Consider the following 17,371-nt stretch of genomic DNA (forward strand, 5'->3'; position numbering starts at 1 on the left):
CACGGCTCAGGGGTCTGAGGACAGTTAGAGAGACCGAGGCCTCGGGCAGGAAGGCCAGGTTGGCCACGTGTGCCCGACCCTGGAGGGCCCAGCCTCTCCACCCATGGCCGCCACCTGAGGGAGGGGCTGTGTCCTGCTGGGTCAAACCCCTTGCAGCTCTGATGAGCCCCACCAGGCGGGCACCAAGCTCTGTTCACTCACTGCCGAGATAGGCAGGTGTCCCCGGGACACAGGGGCGGCCAGGGGGCTCTCGTAAGATGAGGTGCACCCTCTGCTGAGAGCTCGGGGCTCAGGACCCCCCCCGACCCCGGCCCTGGGCTGACTCACATACAGATAGTCCTTCATTGCAGTGTCCAGCATCACCAGGTCTGTGAGGAACGTGCCCAGGTAGGGGACGGTGCCCTGGATGACACCCTGTGACAACTGGGTGGGGGGGGCGGAACTGATGAGCAAGGCCCCTCCCCTGAAAACCCCTCAGCCCCACTCGGGCCTCCCACTTGGAGCAGCCTGGGGACCTTTAGCCTTTTCCCCCCAGTCCCCCTCCCAGCGTGCATGGACCCAAAACTCCCTCAAGTCACCTTGCAGGCTTGGTATTTGGCAAATCTCCAAAATCTATGGCCCCTGGCCCCTCCCCCCTCCCAAATCCCCACTGGGCCCAGATCTTCCAGGCCCCTGCTCTGGTGGTTACTAGTCCCCCGACACCAGCTGTTCAGGGCGCAGCGCCCCCAGGCCCCGGAGTAGGTCGGACTAAGGGTCATGTCAGGCAGCGCAGCTACAGGAGCGGGGGCTCGGGGCGGCCCCTCCTCTCCCAGCCTCGGGCACACTCACCACCTCCTTCGGCCGCCTCTGGGCTCTCTTGGGGTTCATCTCCAGGGTGGCAAACTTGGAGGTCCCCTCCTGCAGGGCCGAGGACAGGGTCGGTGAGGCCTTCTGACCCTCCCCCCATCAACCACCAGCAGACACGACCTTGGCCCTGGTGACTGGTGCAAACGCTCCAGCCATCCCAGTGTGCTCCATTCCTAGATCTGCACCCCTGCTCGGGTGCTCACGGGGTGTGGGAACGTGGGTCAGCAGCCCGGCCTCCTTGGAAAGTACAGATGAGAATTACACCTGCCCCTCGGGGTCTCCAAGGACTCAGCGCCACACCTCCATCACCGTGGCTGTGCTGTTCCCCCCGACCCCCCGTCTCTGCAGGAGGGTAGGAGATTTCCCTTCCCCCTTGAACCTCACTGCCTCCCCGTGAGGTTGGCACCCTGGGGTCAGCATTCGCCCACTTTCCAGATGAGGAAACTGAAGCCCAGAGACAGGCATTGCCTTGCCTCTGAATGAGCCTCAGAAGGGCTCAGAGCCTCCGGTGTGTGCCGGCCCCCCGCCGGGCGAGCCATCGAGAGAGGGACAGGGAGTCTGGGGGGGCCTGGCTGAGCAGGGTGTCTGCCGCGCCAAGGCCTTCACAACCCCACGGAGCCCCTCGGGATGTCCCCTGCACAGAGCTCTGCCTTCAGCCGCTCAGGAGGGGTCTCCTTGGTGCCACCTCTGAGAGGGTGAGCTGGGGCTGCTGGGAGCACCGGGTGGTGACACTTTGCTTCCTCTTTGTATGGAAGTTTCCGGGGAAGGACCCCTGTGAATGCATCAGCACCCCTGTGCACTTGGCACAAGCCGTCTGGGCCATTTGTCACGGCCACCAAAGGCCCTGTGGTGAGACTCTGAGAAGAGTCCCTGGATTCCTTTGCAGTGTCTGCCCTGAGGCAGAGGGAAGAGCCCCCAGGCCCCAGATCTACCTCCTGGTCTGCTCATTTGGACGACGGCTGGGCGGCCCCTGCAGTGCCATCCCTGGGCAGGCGGGGTGCCTGGCCCTCGGAGGTCAGCACAGACAGGAACAGCAGGGCCTGGCTTTGTGGGGACAGGCTAGGCTGGTCTGGGGAAGGAAGAGACCCTCACCCTTGACCTCATCCACCCCGAGTGCTGGGTGAGGGACCAGTGAGGACCCAGGAGACTCTAATCCTGCCCCTCACCTGCCCGCAGCTCTAGGACAGCCCAGCTGCCCTGCTCCATCCCTGTACTAGGGCCTCCCATCTCCCAAACTGCCCCCCACCTGCCCACAGACCCGACAGATCTCATGAGAAGTTTTCGAAGAAACTTTCGGGGGAACATAAGCCCCTCCACCCCGAGCCCCCGGACTCTACCTTGATGAGCAGCTCTCTGCTTAGGGAGTAGTTGTTCTCATCTGAGAAAATCTCCGACAGCTTCTGAAAGATGCGGAGGCTGTCCCTGGGGGAAGGAAGGAGAAAGGAGGGCATGGTGGGGAGGGGTGCGGGGGCAAAAACATTTGAGGACCCAGAGACCCCAACTGCCTGGATGGGTGGTTTCCAAACAGAGTTCTGCTGGACCCTAAGGGCTCGGTAGGCCTGGAGGAGTGGGTCTCATGTGGGTCACCGGGGAACCCCATTCCCAGTCGACTGAGCGGCTCTGTTTTGGCCAGTTCTGATTTTAAGCGCACAGAGTCGTGTGGGTGAAGTAGACACATGAAATCCCCAACGTGGCTCAAGCCAGTACCTGCCAGAGAAAGAGACCGGGTCCTGAGGCGGAACTGCTGGCCCTGAGAGACCCCGCCCCCAGGATGCGCTGTCCCTGGGCAGGTTCCAGGCAGCACCCAGCCCCGTGGAAGGCCCCAGGTCCACCCTGGAGCTCCTCCAGGGAGAAGCCTGCCCACCTGGAAACTTCTTCCCACGTCTTCTTCAGCCGGTGGATGGAGTTGCTCTGCAGAGCCGAGAGGATGGCGTAGAGGGACGAAAAGTTCTTGAGGACCCGGCACTCCTGGGAGGGAGGGGCCAGGCTGTGAGAGGGGGCCGAGCTCCCGCCTGCTCCAGCTTCAGTCCCTCTTAGGGGGGCACCCCCCTCCCGGATGGGACAGACGCCCTGGGAGGTGCTCCTGGGGTCGGATGAGATCAACTCAGGGGCAGAAAGGGCTCCCCGGGTCCTTGGCGGCCGCGTACCCGGGCCACCTCGATCCAGTGCTCCAACACCCTGGCCCTGGCGCGGGCCGTCACGCTCCGGTCCCCGAGGCAGGTGGTGATGACGCAGTTGGCCACACTGTTGAACTGGGCGACAGTGGCACGGACGGTGGGAGCCAGGTGTTCCTTGCCCCTCTTGTCCCGCTGAGACCAGATGGAGCCCAGGCAGTGGTAGGGCACCACCTTCTTGAACAGCTCCTGGGGGCAAGGGGAAGGTCAGCCGGCACTGCTGCACCCCAGCTCAACGCCCACAGTCCCCCCAGCCCCACCCCCAGGCCTCGGCAGGGTCACTGGTCAGAGCTGGAGCTCTGGAAGCCGGGGAGGCGGCTCGAGCCCGGCCGGGGGAGGCGCGGGGAGGTGGTGTCTCTTGGTTTTGTTCCCTGCCCACTGTGGGCACCCAGTGCAAGGTGACCCAGAGTGACCCTGGCAGGAAAGAGAGGTGGCCACCTTCCCCAGTCCACCCCAACTCCCAGCACGAGATGCGGCTCACACCTGCCCATACAGGTGGTGCTTCTAGCCCTTGATCATGCCTCAGGCCTGTCCCCTGTCCAGATGCCCATTCACGTGGGCACTACAACCAGAGGCTGCGTCTGCCACGGCTTCTAGCACGCACCAGGTGCCTACTAAGTGCCGAAGCTGGTGAGGTCTCCTCAGCAGACGTGGGGGGCAGGGGGGGCGGACCACGGAGTGAGCGACCGTCCGCTACCGGGTGGGCCAGACCCCGCCCAGCTTTCTACCGCTCCACCTCATTCCACCCAGACACCGTGTGCGAGGGATGGGGCCTGGGTCCACAGCCTGGAGGGGAGTCGAGGCCTTCGGGTGAGGAGACCTGCCCAGGCGACACGGTTTGTCATGGGACTTGGGGCAGGGCATCAGCTCTGGACAGGGCAGGGCAGACGCCTGAAGGAAGGTGCACCCGCCCGCCCTGCTGAGACGAGCTGCCTACCGCGTCCATCAGCGTGAACTGCTCTGCCACCAGGTTGGGCGGGAACGCCAGGAGGTGAGGCTTCTCCTCACCCAGCCCGTTCTCTGCAGCCACGGGCGAAGGCCAGGAAGGCTCTGCGGCTGGAGCTGGTACTGGTCCCAGGGCTGGCTCGAGGTCTGGACCTGGCACCGGCCTGGGTGCTAGAGCTGGAGCCGGCACTGGCTCGAGGGCTGCAGTTGGCTTCAGAGCTGGAGCCAGAGCTGCAAAGAAGAGCGGAGCTCAGCAACACGCCTGCCTTTTTTTCCAGGACAGAAACCACATCACTGCCTTCCAGAGAAGCTTCAGCTCAAGAAGCACCCCAGGACGTCTCCCCGCCAGTGGTCCCCACGCGGACGGTCTGAGGCAGCCCCGGGGACTCCTGCGTGTCCAGCACCGACCCCGCTCCTCACCCTCCGGCTCTGCCTTGGTGAGCTCTGTGCGCTCCAGCTGGGCCAGGAGAAGGTGGGCGCGGCGCTCCAGGTCGGAGCCGGGCATGTTGAGCTGCACGTAGGCCACCAGCTGCTTGAGGCACGGGAAGTCCGGGGGCTGACAGAAGTCCTCAGAGTACTGGTCCAGCCAGGTGCCCAGGATGGAGGAGACGGCACTGGGGGCAGGCGGGCGGGCAGCAGTCAGGGGCCTGGCCTTTCCTTCCACGCGGCCCTCCCCTGGCTCCCCCATGGGGGATGGGCTTCTGGGCCCGCCCCTGCCCCACCCGCACTGGGCTGCCAGGCGGGGTCAGGCCTGGTCAGCAGGCCTGGTAGGAAGGGGCCCTCCGTCCCTGGTGACCACCTCTCCCTTCCTCGGGGGAGCCTGACTCTCTCCTGTCTGCCCCCAGCCCCCCGGGCCCTCCCCACTGGGAAGGAAACTGCAGGAGGGCAGGGAGGGCCGGCCCGCTCTGTTCGTCGCGCTGGCCTGGCCGCACACAGTAGGCGCTGCATAAACAGGGGAGGGCGGAGGGGACAAGCAGAGTGTGCCCCTGCCCGGCCTTCACGGGCCTCGCGCACCTGAACCGGAAGCTCGCGCACGGACGGCTGCCTTGGTCTGTGCGCCGGAGTGCGGGTCTCGTCCTCCCAGGGACGCTATTCTTGGTGGTGGGGACGTAGCCAGCCCCCTGACCCTGAATGAGCTCCCGTGAGCCCCAGCTGAGCACTCACACTGGGCTGCGAGGCTGAAGTGTCAGCAGCTTGCCCCCCACACCTCCTGTCCTGGGCCCCGGATCTGAGGGGGGATGGATGCTCTCAGGGGCCGGCTCTGAGCCCCCAGCCTCCCCTCTGCTCCCTGGGGACATGGGACCCCAGCCACAGCTCTCTGACTCCTTTCCTCCTGCAGGAGAAGCCCCCAGACCTCAGCTCTGCAGCGGGAATCACAAGATGTGTGGCAGCCAGGGTTCTGCCCAGCCCCTCCCATCAGACCCAAAGTCTACTCACTTTTTCAGTTGGTCCTGAGGTCCGCCGTCCTCGCTGGAATAAGGGAGGATACACCCGTATCTAGAGGAGGCCGTGAGGGCGTCACATCTACCGTACCTGCTATGACGTCTAGTGTTACTGGCTGACCCCCCGGCTAGGATGGAAGCCCGGGAGGGCGGGGATTTTTGTCTGCACCGTTCACTGAATTAAGCCAAGTGCCTAGAAAAGTGCCTGCACACAGTAGGCGCTTCGTATGTATTTGCTGAACGAATGAGCCCAACCAGTACCTTACAGATGCCTGAGTGGGCCTGGGCCCTCAGCCGGCCCCCGGCCAGCCCTGCCCTGGCTACTCCCAGGAGGGATCCCTGAGACAGAATCTGGAACCTCCTTTACAAATGGGAAAACTGTTCTGCCCAGCGGCTGGAAGCAGAGAGCTTCTCCATGGGGCAGAGGAAAACCTTAATTAAAACCACCCCAGCCCTCAGCAGCCCTTTCCACAGGGCCGGGCGCGGGGCCGCACTGTCCATGCTTATCCGACAGTCCTGGCAGCCCGGCCTTCATGTGAGTAAACTGAGGCTCAGAGAGGTAAAGCGACATTCCCAAGACACACAGCCAGTGGGTGGGCGGGGCGCTCACCTTTGGAACAGCAGGTCCAGGACCCGCTGGGTGGTGGTGAAGGCTCGGTAGGTGCACAGGAAGATGGTGACATAGGAGAGGTCGCTGCCCTGGAAGGCGGGCACCAGGTGCTCCACCAGCTTCTCCAGCGTGCCTGCCTTCACGGTCCGCACCTTGCAGGTCTCATACAGGTTCAGGGCCGAGTCATTTTCATACTGGGGTGGGACAGAGAGGCACAGACGGTCAGCGACAGCACCGTGGCCCACTAGGCGGGCAGGGGCTGGAACTCAGAGGAAGCCCCAAGCACCCGGCGACTTCTGGACGGAGATGGGACGTGAGTGCCCGGAACAGAAAAAGGGTCTCAGCTTTTGAACTGGAGGTGGGGCGATGAAAACTCGCAATACCAACACCTTCAGGTCATTTTATTAGCTGAGTAATGACAGCACCTTGCCGTATTAAGGGCAGAGTCCCCGGGATCCCTGGCAAAGCATCCCCGTCCTAGAGATGAGAAAACAGAGGCTCAGCCTGGGGTGGAAAGGCACGGTATGTTAGGACCCAGAGGCTATTCGGGGCGGCACTGTGGAAATGGCTGCAGAAAGGAATCCCGTCAAGGTTCACGGCAGTGAAGGCTGAGTTATGGTTGCTAACCAGCCTCCCTTCTGAAATGTTACGTATTTGTCAGGCCCCCGCTATGACCTGGAGGGGTCATGGAGTTGTGTTCCGTGACGGCAAGTTGCAGAGAACCATATATAGTAGGCTGAGTCCTTTTTGGGTTTAAAAAAAAAAAAAAAAAAGCCCTACTAAGTAAGGTGATGAAAGCCTTGGCGAAGGTGTGGAAGGACAGTCGTTAAAACAAGAAATACTGGGGCAAAATGCACAAGTAATCCCAGCCTAAGATGAAGTGGAAATAGTATGGAAGTGTCTTTTTTTGATGTTCATACAAATAAGTGAACAGAGAACTATGCACTTGGCCCAGCCCAGGGCTGGACAGTAGGGGAGGGCTGAGGGCCCAGATTCCTTTGGGAGCAGGGCTGGGGGCCCCCCAGGCAGGAAAGCCCTGGGAGGGAGCCCAGTGGAGTGGCCAGGGTGGCCCCTGCATCCCGGGCCTTGTCGGGGTTCTGGGCACGGAGACCCCCCCATCCACACTCACCCCGAGCCAGCGCTGGCCCTTGTTGGCGCCGTGGTGCACCTGAACCTTGCGCAGGGAGATGGAGTAGATGACGCCGTTGACCAGCTCCTCGCCAATCTCCTGCGTGGAGCTCTGCAAAGACAGCGCCCGGCCACCGGGCGGGGGTGTCGGGGCCTGCCTGGCTGTGTGGCAGGGGGACGCCCCGTGCCACTTCCTGCTCCCTAGATGAGGCAAAGGTCGGTGGCCACAGAGACCTCCAGCCCAGAATTTAACAGGACGACAGCTGGAGGGCCGGGGGTTACTATCGGGGCGGCAGGCACTGCCCCCAGCACCCCCGTCCTCGCCCCACCAGCCATGGCTGGGTGTGAACGAGACGTACCCAGTGGGGTTCCAACAACAGCCTGCCCCTGCCCAGGGGGGTCCCCCCGCTCCCGCCCCCACCCCAAGGCGAGTACTCTTATCCAGTCATTTCACAGGTGACTACACAGAAGCCAAGGGAAGGGCAACCCATCCAAAGCCATGCCGCTGAGGGTAAACAGCGGAGCCGGGACCCCGAGGCCCTAACTCAGCCCACTGCACCTAGGGGGCTCTGGCCCCCCGAGAAGATGCCTCCCCCAGGGCGTGAGGCCGCTGGCCCCCTCACCCTCACGTGCCCAGACGGCACCTGCAACAGCTGCTCCAGCCCTGGAGTCAGCCTCCCGGGTCTGGGGCAGGTGCGGGCATCCTCGACAGCCACAGCCACGGCCACTTCCTTCCCTTTCTGCTCATTCAGTCTTGTGCCTTCTTGGGCAACAGAGGCGTTCCCAGTTCCCTGCTCGTCATCACGTGCATGGGGGCAGCGTGAGAATGACGGCAGTGCTGGCATCCGGGCTGATGCCTGGGATTCCACAGAACTCCAAAACCACGGGACTTCGGCTAGGCCAGGAGTGGGGTGGGGGGTGTCATCTGGCTGCTTCCTAGACCCCGGGCAGGAAGACCCTTATTTTAAAAGGCAGTGATCCCTCCTGCTGGGCAGGCTGGCCCGGGGGCTGCATCAAGGCCTGGTCAAGGTCACTCAGTCGTTCTCCACCCCCTCTCCCACTGCCCCTGTCCAGGGATGGGGTGAGCTTGCAGTGGGGAGGGGGGCCTAGGAGTAAAGAGACAGACCTCTGAGAGTTTAGGGAGGAGGGGGGAGGTGCTAGCTGGCAAAGGGCCATCATTCACATGGTCAATGCCAGCAGCTAGGATCACGGGTCACTGCCCCAGCTCAGGGTAGGTGTGGAGCTCACAGAAGGCCCAGTGGAAGTGCTAACTCAGCCTGGGCCCCACCGACAGCCTTTCCCTAAATCCCTTGGCCTAAGCTGGGCCCCTGGGTAGGAACCAGGTGCCCAGTGTCCTGTGGGCTGTACCCCCGGACATCAGCACCCCTGGGGTCAGGGGCTAGGGAGCGGGATGGGCCTGGACCTCCTGCCTCAAGGGCTCTGGGAGGCCTGGGAGCCATCCTCCGGAAATCTACTTCCTCTGACCCAAGGCCGCCCTCCCACTCTGGGCATTGTACCAACAGGAAAGCCAGTGCAATCACACAGGCGCTCCTGACCCTTCGCCTTCTCCGGAGACACAGCCAGGCATTTCTTGGAAGTCAGCAGGGAACCCGCAGGTAGAGGTCCCTCATCTCAAGAGCCCACGCCTGGGGAGGTCCAGCCCTTCCATCGAGGAGGAGAAACTCTTCCTCCTGAGGCAGAACTGAAGCAGATACGCACTTTCCTCCCCCGGGTCACACATCCTTCCCCGGCCTAGAAGAGGCCGCGGTGATGGGTGATGTCAGGGGCCTGCCATCCACCTGTGAGACCAGGGCCCTGTCCACCCACCCCTACCTCTCCTCAGGGGTCCTCGACTGCCTCTCGCAAAGGCTGCTGCCCGCCCTGGAAAGGCCCGTCCCTCTCCGGGGGATTCCAGCCACCTCTGGTCCAGCCTGGAGCCAGACAGTGTCCTGATAGAGTTCCCGTGCTGGACCTGCCTGACTGTGGGCACGGGACTCAAACCCCGTGGGAGCACACACAGCACCTGGCTCCCAGCGGGGCCCCATCAAGGCCTGCTGGACAGAAGCGCTTCCTGGCCAGGCCAACCAATGGGAGGCCTCGCCATCCCTGAGCGGGTCTAAATAGCGGCTCTGCAGTGAGCCATGGGCCTCGCTGGCAGACGGAACAGCTGGCTGCCCTGCCCAGGCGTCATGTGATCCCGAGCCCTTCCCCCACCCCAAGGGGCCCCCTTCTGCCAGCCCGGTGGGGGGCAGGGCAGGACGCTGAGAGCCGTACATGCTGGGCCAGGGGGAGTCACCGCCTCGTGGCACAGATGGAGAGCTGCTCCAGCCCCGCGGAGCTAACCCTGTCCTCTCCGGGCCCTTCACCACAGCCCAGCAGCAGGAACAAAACCAGATCGTCCAAGCAGCGCAGAGAGCAGGCGCCATTTAAACCATCGACCAAGAGACAACGGCGGGGCAGGATCCAAAGATTGCTGCCCACATCCTGGGCACAAAGCGGCAGAGTGGGGCGTCTGCTCTGCGCTCCCACCGCGCTTCCAGGGACAGAGAAGGACAGCGGCCGACAGCCCTGGCACCTGCCCCGGGACCCTCTGGGGCAGGAAGAGCTGGGCCCTGGACCCCACAGGTGACCCATCCTGTTAGCAGAGCAGACAGCACACAGGCCCGGGAACAGGCAGCCCGTGTGGGCAGCACCAAGCCTCTGGGGGTGCTCTGGAGCTCCCGGGGGAGGGCATGGCTGAGCAAACAGCAGACACCCTGGGGGGAGGCGTCCACAGGGCAGCAGAGAGCTCTTAGGGGGAAAGAACACCAGGTGGGTGGCTGTGTCCTCAGGGGACAGATCCTCCTGTCCCGCCCCAAGCAGGCACCCACAGATGTCCCCAGGGCCTGGGGACGCAGCTGGCAGCTGGGCCTTGCACACACTGCCGAGCCTACCACCACTTGGGTCTGGAGCGAGGGTGGTAAGATGCCTCCAGGCCCTTGTGAGCAGAGGCTGGCAGAACGGGCACCAGGGTGCCCCATACCCCGCTGTCCCTCGGAGCACAGCCCGGAGCCCCAGGGACAAGGAATCAGCCTGGGTGACATGTTAGTGTGTCACCTGATCAGCCTCCTTGGGGTGATGGGCCAGCAGGATGCCGTGGCCCCAACTGACTGCAGGCCGAGCCCTGATTCCCGCAAGACAGAGTAACAGGGTTGCCGGGAGCCGACCCCACCCTCATTTCTGGAGAGAACAGAGGGGACCTACTGGGCCTTTTCCAGCCCTGCCATCTCCCCCAGAAGGCGGCTCGTGCTTGCACACACGGGGGTGGCGCCTTCTCCCATCCTGGTGACCTCTCTCCTCCCACACAGCTGTACATTTGCTGTGGAAGCTCCAACTAGAGACCACGCGGGGCCTCCAGACCCACAGACGCCTCTGGCTGCAGACCGTCTCCCCCTCACTGGCCAGGGGCTCACGGAGGAAGAGGGCCTGAAGCCACACCATGGTCTCCTCCCTGGGGCTGCACGTGGTGGTCTCCTCCCTGGGGCTGCACGTGGAGAAACCTGGTCTCACTCAGGCGAGCGGGGGGTGGGGGATGAGATCACCGCCCGGGGACCTCATGGCACCCCGCTGAGCTGCTGCTCAGGCCCACTGAGTCACAGAGGTCACCCGAGGCCCTGACCCAGCCACCCGCCAGCACCCTGCAGCCCTGGGCCCACTGGACCCACAGGTACTGTCTTTCCTGCAGGGCTCTGGCTCCCAGCTCAGCTGAGCCCTGCAGCCCTTGGCCTCAGTGAGACTGGCTGGGAGATGGGCGAAGGGCAGCAGCTCTCCAAGGGGACGAAGGCGGCAGGGGTCACGAGAGGGGACATGAGGGGCTGGGCACCAGGCATACAAAGCACCCAGGAACAGGACCTGAGGGCGCTGTGGCTGGCGAGCTGACAATGGACACGGGGCCAGGGAAAGCCTCCCGGGAGACCTGCCAGATGCCCGGAGAGCTGGAGGAGGGCCAGGTGAAAGGGAGGGCGGGCCATCCTAAATCCGTGCAGAGGAGGAACCAGGGCTGCGGCTTTCCGACCCTTTAGCCTTCTGTCTGAATGCAGGAGCCAAAACACGAGAGGGATCAGGGATCAGACAGGGCTGCTTAGTCTCTCCGAATCCCAGGATCCCGGGACAGTTTGAATACAAAGTCGAGCACCCATTTTACAGAGGTAGAGACCAAGGCCCAGGGGAGACGGTCAAGTAGAAAGTGTCCAAGCCCTGGTTCATCTCTCAGATTGTGTGCCCAGGGAAGGAGAAAGAAAACGCCAAATGTGTGTGGCCCTCCCGGTGGGCGACGGGGCGCCACCCTCGGGCCTGCCCCCACCCCAGGTGGGTGTCCTGCACCCTGAGCCCGAGGACATGAACAGACCCCCAGTGAGGACTCAAGGTCAGCCCTGGATGGGGGTGGCCACGCTCCTGGTCCCCAGGCACTGCAGCCCAGAGGTGGCCTTAGTAGGGGACCACACGAGGTGCGTGGGTGGCAGGGCAACCGGGGAGCTCAGTGACCCCAGAAACTGCAGTTTGGGGACCAGCCTGTGCTGAGCCTCCAAAGAGGCTGACCCATCTCCCCAAGAGCCTTCTCGGCCAGCCGGAGCCTGGCTACTCGTCAGCGTCTAGAAGAGAAACGTGCCGCCAGTGGAGAGCAGAGACCAGACCTCAGGCTGGCCTTGCCCACCTCGTCCTCCTGCCCCCCCAGGACCGGCTCCTGACCGTCAGGCCTCTAGGGGCCAGGCCTGCAAGGGGGCATGGCTGGTGACAGCTGAGGAGGAGGGTGGCCTCTCACGAGGGGGTGGAGGGAGGGCCAGCTGACATCAACACCACCGGCCACAGCATCCAGCACTTGAGGGCATTTCCCAGGTGTCAGGCCCTTTGCACGCTCATCACATTTAATCCTCCCGACACCTCTCTTGACGGGTGGCGAAAGCCAGGTGGGGAGCTCATCCCCGTCAGGAGCCAGGAAGAGGCAGCCGGGGCAGGGATTTGAACCCTGGCCCGTGACAGTCATGTGCCGTGGAGACACACCTAGGCCTCGCTCCACCGGTGGCTGCCACGGTCACAGCCTCAAAGTGCAGTTCAGCCCCTGGTCACACACATGCTAGAGGGAGGGAGACCAGAGACAGAACAGGCTTCCTCAGGTCACACAGCCAGAGGGGGGCGGGGGGGCGGGGAGTGGCAGTTCCCTCGCACCCGCACCTCTCCACTGAGAGGGGATTGGTCGGGGCTCCTGCCACAGGATGGCCAGGGCACCCGCAGGCCTGGGGTCAGCTACGAGAACCAGGCCTGGGAAGCACCATGCTGACCAGGCTGGCCAGCGTCCTCCTGGAGCCCTGGGCACGGGCACTCCCCCAGCACCCTGTCAGAAGACACAATCGTGGCAGCCACGGCCTGTCTGGCTCTGACGCAGTACCAGGCGCCATGGGGACCGCTTGCCAGGCCGCCTGTCTCTTTCGGTCCTCACCAGAAGCCTAGGCGGAGCAACTGGCCTCGAGTCCAGATAAGGAAACCAAGGCTCAGGGAACGAGAGCACGTCTAGGGCCGCGAGAGGCTGAGTCGGCCTTCCAGCCCAGCTCTCCTCCCTCCAGAGCCCAAGCTCTGGACCAGCACGTGTGACGCTGCCCCTTGGGTCAAAAGGACATCGTTCCTCCCTCAAGCCCGCAGAGCTGGCTGTGCCAGCATCCGGGGGCCCCCTGGGGAGGAGAGGAAAACGCCGGGCAACACGCGCTCCCTGAGCTCCCAGACTGCAGGCCCATGCTGGGTGCCCTCAGCCTGCTCACCGAGCACCCTTCTGGCAACCATCGGCTCGCCCCCTCCCCCGCCCCCCGCCACAGGCTGGTCAGGGGATGGAAACCGGGGGCTGCTCAAAGCTCCGCTTCTCCTGCACTGGGCTGCAGGCTTCAATTCCCACCTCCTCAGAACTGGGTTGGGGACAGTGGCTTCACTGGAGCCACGTGTCCAGGAACGCGGCACTCCTGAGCCTGAGAGGCCGGACGCCGAGCCTGAGGCAGGGCGGACACAGCATGGTGCCACGCTGTGAGGGCCTTACAGGCAGCCAGTCCTCCACTGGGTGGCTGGGCGCCACCTCCCCAAACCGCCCCCACTGGCCTGCTCGGAGGCTGCAGGTGGCCGGTGCTAAGTCTCCTCCAAACCCTCCTCACCAGCAGTGAAGAAGGGCCCGGAAACGGCTAACTTCCAGGCTGAGGATGGGGCCCCAGTCCTGCCTGCCAGCGGTCTAACACCTCCCAGCACTGAGCCCCCACCCGCTCCTGCCCCAGGGCCATCCCGGAGCCGCTGGGGAAACAGCTCAGCGTGCCCAGTCCGGAGGAGTCCTCCCCGCCAGAGAAGGAACAAGGACCCAGTACCAGCCAGCCTGGCCCCTGAGGAGTAAAGCAAGAGGGGAACCCGAGAGTCCATGGGGGCCCAGCAGGTGGCAGCCGGTCAGGCCCCTCGTGAACCTGACAGGCTGTGCAGTTGCTGGAGGCCGCCCCCTTGGAGCCTGCCGGGAAGCCTGGCTGGAAGATGACAGTACACAGACTTACACACACACACACACATCACACACAGACACCAGACACAAACACAGACACACACACACCACACACACAGAGACACACAGAGACACACACACACACACCACACACACACACACACACAGACACAGACACACACACACCACACACACACAGAGACACACACAGACACACACACACCACACACACACAGAGACACACAGAGACACACACACACACACCCCACACACACACACAGACACAGACACACACACACACAGACACCAGACACAAACACAGACACACACACACCACACACACAGAGACACACAGAGACACACACACATACCACACACACACACAGAGACACACACACACCCCACACACACACACACCACACACACACAGAGACCCACCCAGACACACACACACCACACACACACAGACACACACACACACAGACACCAGACACAAACACAGACACACACACACACCACACACACAGACACACAGAGACACACACACACACCACACACACACAGAGACACACAGAGACACACACACACATACCACACACACACACAGAGACACACACACACACCACACACACACACACCACACACACACAGACACACGCACACCACACACACACACACATACATACCCCTACCTCTCAGGTCATGCCTCTTGGCCTAAGGCTAATGAGCCCTGGGGGTTAGACTGGAGCCCTGCACACCGTGAGATCAAGAGACCAGACAACGGGGAAGGAGGCGCGGAGGCTGGAGGGAGACGCATCTCCCCTGCACATCTCTGCTCTGCCCGGGAAGGCTTCCTCATTTCATTCCACCCACATACGCCGCGCTCAGGGCTTGCAGCTCCCTGCCTGGGTGGGATTCCCGCCCCTGCCACTCACTGGCTCGGCGAGTTTGTGTAATCTAGCACCTCGGTTGTTCCATCTGTTAAATGGACGACAGATGATCCTGACCCCCAAAAGACATAACGCACGCAAACTGCTCACACACGGCCTCCCACCAAGTGCCAGCTCATGTTACCTATCATCGAAAACCTTCAGGGTCCAGCTGCGGGCTTGTTTCTTCCTTGAAGCTCTGCCCCGTGTCTTGTGGCCCAAAGCACTTTCACCTTCCTCTGGCCTATAAGCACCCCTACCCTTCACCAAGCATGGGGACTTCTGGGCTGCCTGGGCCTGGTTCCGTTCCCCTAACAGCTCCACCATCCTCCTGGGGCACGTGTAATTGTCTCACTGCGAGGTATCCTTCTCTGATCCCTGTGGGCTCTCGTACACAATAGGCGCCCAGCACAGAACACTGCCCAGCTTCAAATCCCGGCTGCGTCCTCGCTGGCCGCGTGTACATTTAGTTCAGGGACTTCACTTCTCTGAGCTCCAGTCTCCTATAAAGTGGGGTCGGCACCTACTCGGGAGGGCTGGTCAAAGCCAGCTGGAACGAGGGGGTGGTGTCTGCAGACAGTAGGTGCTACGGACTCCGGGACTCCTCCTGCCTGGCTGAGGCAGTGGCCTGCACGGAGGCAGGGGCGTGGGCCCGGTGACCTCCAGAAAGCACAGAATTGCGCAGGCCGGGCTGGGTCAGCAGTGGCCTGGCTTAGAAGTACGATGATAAGCAGATGCCCAGATGTGTGAGGACATCTGTTAGCCCAGAGCGGGAAGGACGGGGTGGAGACTTGTTAAGGAAAGGGGGACCGGGGAAGGAAACAGAAACTGCCTAGTGGTTTCCAGACAGGACAGGGACCACAAACAGCCGCTTCAGCTCTGGCAGGCCCCAGCGACCAGGAAATCGGCCCCAGGATGGGAGGGGGTGGGGGTGTTGGCAGGAGGGACAGGGACTTCCCCACCCCCTCCCCCAGCTCATGGTAAATGGTCATTGTGTTTGGTTTCCGGCAGTGGCCTCCTCTCCTGCCAGGACCCTGGTTTTCCTGCCCCAGCCAGAAGCTTCCCCTTTGATTTCTAAATAGCAGCCACGGCCTGGATCTCAGTGCTGGGGCCAGTGAGGAAGAGGAGGGGGGAGAGGGGGAGAGGGGGAAAAAGAGAGAGAGGGAGAGAAGGCAGACCCTTGGGCAGGGGTAGGGCTCAGCTCTGCCTCTCCCTCGGTTCCTCAGGGATACAGACGGACAGACAGAGGGAGGGAAGGAGGGAGGGAGAGAAGCAGCTGAGCGGCCCACCCCTGCGAGCACGCAGGCCGGACCCTCCAGCACACAAAGCCCGAAGAGCTGCCAGACATAATGAAAGTCAGATGAGTGCTGGGCTGGTGTCAGGCCGCCCACCCCCACCCTCCCAGGGGTCTCACTCCAGCCACTAATGAAGACCAGAGCTGTGGGTGGATGAGGGTCGGGGAGTGTGCCTGGCCGGGCCACCGGCCAAGCTCAGCAATAAAGGGTCTCCCCGGCCCGAGGTTCTCCCACCAAGAGCTCCCTCCACCCCCTGCCTTCCCCCCACTCTGGGCAGGGAGATGCGCTTTATCCTCGGGTAAGTATGCATCCCGGCCCCGTCTAGGCACTGGGGACACAGAGGCACGAGACCCAGACTGGCAATTACAACTTACCCGGGCCTAAAGTGACAAAGCAGGGATACCAAGGGGCCCTCGCCAGCTCGGGGGCTCAGGAACCCCGCTGAGCCCTCCGACGCAGGAATGGCCTCTGTCCAGGCCCCAACCCTGGATTCTGCCACCCTGGCCGCAGGGAGTAGGAGGCTGGTGTACAGTCAGGTAGGAGGCGGGGGGGCACTCCTCCCCTGCCCCCCGCTGCCCAGAGCACACTAGAGACAGGAGTCCAGCCCTCACCTAGTTCCCCCAACCACATGCATGATAGGCACACCCCCGTTCTGAATCCTCCCAAATCCTTACAGATTCGGGGTGTCGGCGCATTTTCTAATCAAGAAGTGAGTCACCCCTCCACCTGAGAGGCCCTTGTCCCAACCTCCCGGCCTGGACACCAGGCCCCACTGGTTGGAGGCCTGTCTCCCCACTCCCCCGCTTTGAGCAGCCCAGAACATCGGAGTCCACTTCTGCCCCCAGGGGGGGCTGTCTGTAAGACCACTGTGCTCCCAACTGCCTCTGAGGATTCTAGAAGATTGCCGCCCTAACCACTAGTTCACCACCTGCATTTCGAAGCCAAACTGCCTAAGCCGGCCCCGGCCTGGCCACGGGGACTAAATACGGCCCAGCCCTGCTGTAGGGAAAGGCACAGACGCAAACAGACAGCGACTGCCCGCGGGAGCAAGTCTACCTGGGTTGCAGGGGCGCGGGAGTGGCACACCTGGGCTCGGTGAGGTCACGCACTGGGACGGATAGAGGGGGGCACGAAGACCCGGTTCTGGTCCCGAAACTGTTGGACCGGCTGGCGGCAGCCCCTCCGCCCGCCTGGCTGCCTTGGGGTTGGCGCAAGGAGGGGGATTTCTGCGGAAGGCCCCCCCCCCCCCCCCGCAACCTCCGGACTGGGGGTGGTGGTGACCGCCACCACTGACGGTGGGTGACCCGCTAAGGACGCTGGGCCCCCACCCACTCCTCGCTCGGCCGAGCGCCGGGCCAGCCTGGCTCACCCACCTCCAGGCGCGGCAGGTCGGGGTCGAGCTGCGTGAAACTGTGCAGCACCACCGGGCAGCTGTCGGGGCCGCCCACCTCCAGGCGCACGGCGTCCCACACGCTGCGGCTCCGCCGGGAGCCCGGAAAC

The 17,371-nt window shown here is 63.3% G+C and overlaps 1 protein-coding gene across 10 annotated transcripts in view; it reads right to left on the reverse strand.

The window, feature by feature from the left end:
• RALGDS (ral guanine nucleotide dissociation stimulator) overlaps window positions 1–17,371 on the reverse strand; it is a 32,576-nt gene that overhangs the window by 6,947 nt on the left and 8,258 nt on the right. For 4 of the 10 annotated variants that reach the window (XM_024762251.1, XM_024762253.1, XM_024762254.1 and 1 more), the window contains exons 2-11: window positions 7,147–7,257; window positions 6,018–6,211; window positions 5,403–5,501; window positions 4,386–4,579; window positions 3,958–4,196; window positions 2,994–3,209; window positions 2,711–2,814; window positions 2,184–2,268; window positions 829–897; window positions 328–423 (exon numbers count right to left, since the gene is read on the reverse strand). In XM_024762251.1, the coding sequence (XP_024618019.1) occupies window positions 328–423; window positions 829–897; window positions 2,184–2,268; window positions 2,711–2,814; window positions 2,994–3,209; window positions 3,958–4,196; window positions 4,386–4,579; window positions 5,403–5,501; window positions 6,018–6,211; window positions 7,147–7,257 (1,407 nt within the window). Of the gene's footprint in view, window positions 1–327; window positions 424–828; window positions 898–2,183; window positions 2,269–2,710; window positions 2,815–2,993; window positions 3,210–3,957; window positions 4,197–4,385; window positions 4,580–5,402; window positions 5,502–6,017; window positions 6,212–7,146; window positions 7,258–17,244; window positions 17,366–17,371 lie in introns of those variants that run through there. The other 6 variants (XM_024762252.1, XM_024762248.1, XM_024762256.1 and 3 more) reach the window with 5 other exon arrangements.

Source organism: Neophocaena asiaeorientalis, unplaced genomic scaffold (assembly GCF_003031525.2).
Source record: "Neophocaena asiaeorientalis asiaeorientalis breed wild unplaced genomic scaffold, Neophocaena_asiaeorientalis_V1.1 scaffold78, whole genome shotgun sequence".
Classification (NCBI taxonomy): Eukaryota; Metazoa; Chordata; class Mammalia; order Artiodactyla; family Phocoenidae; genus Neophocaena; species Neophocaena asiaeorientalis.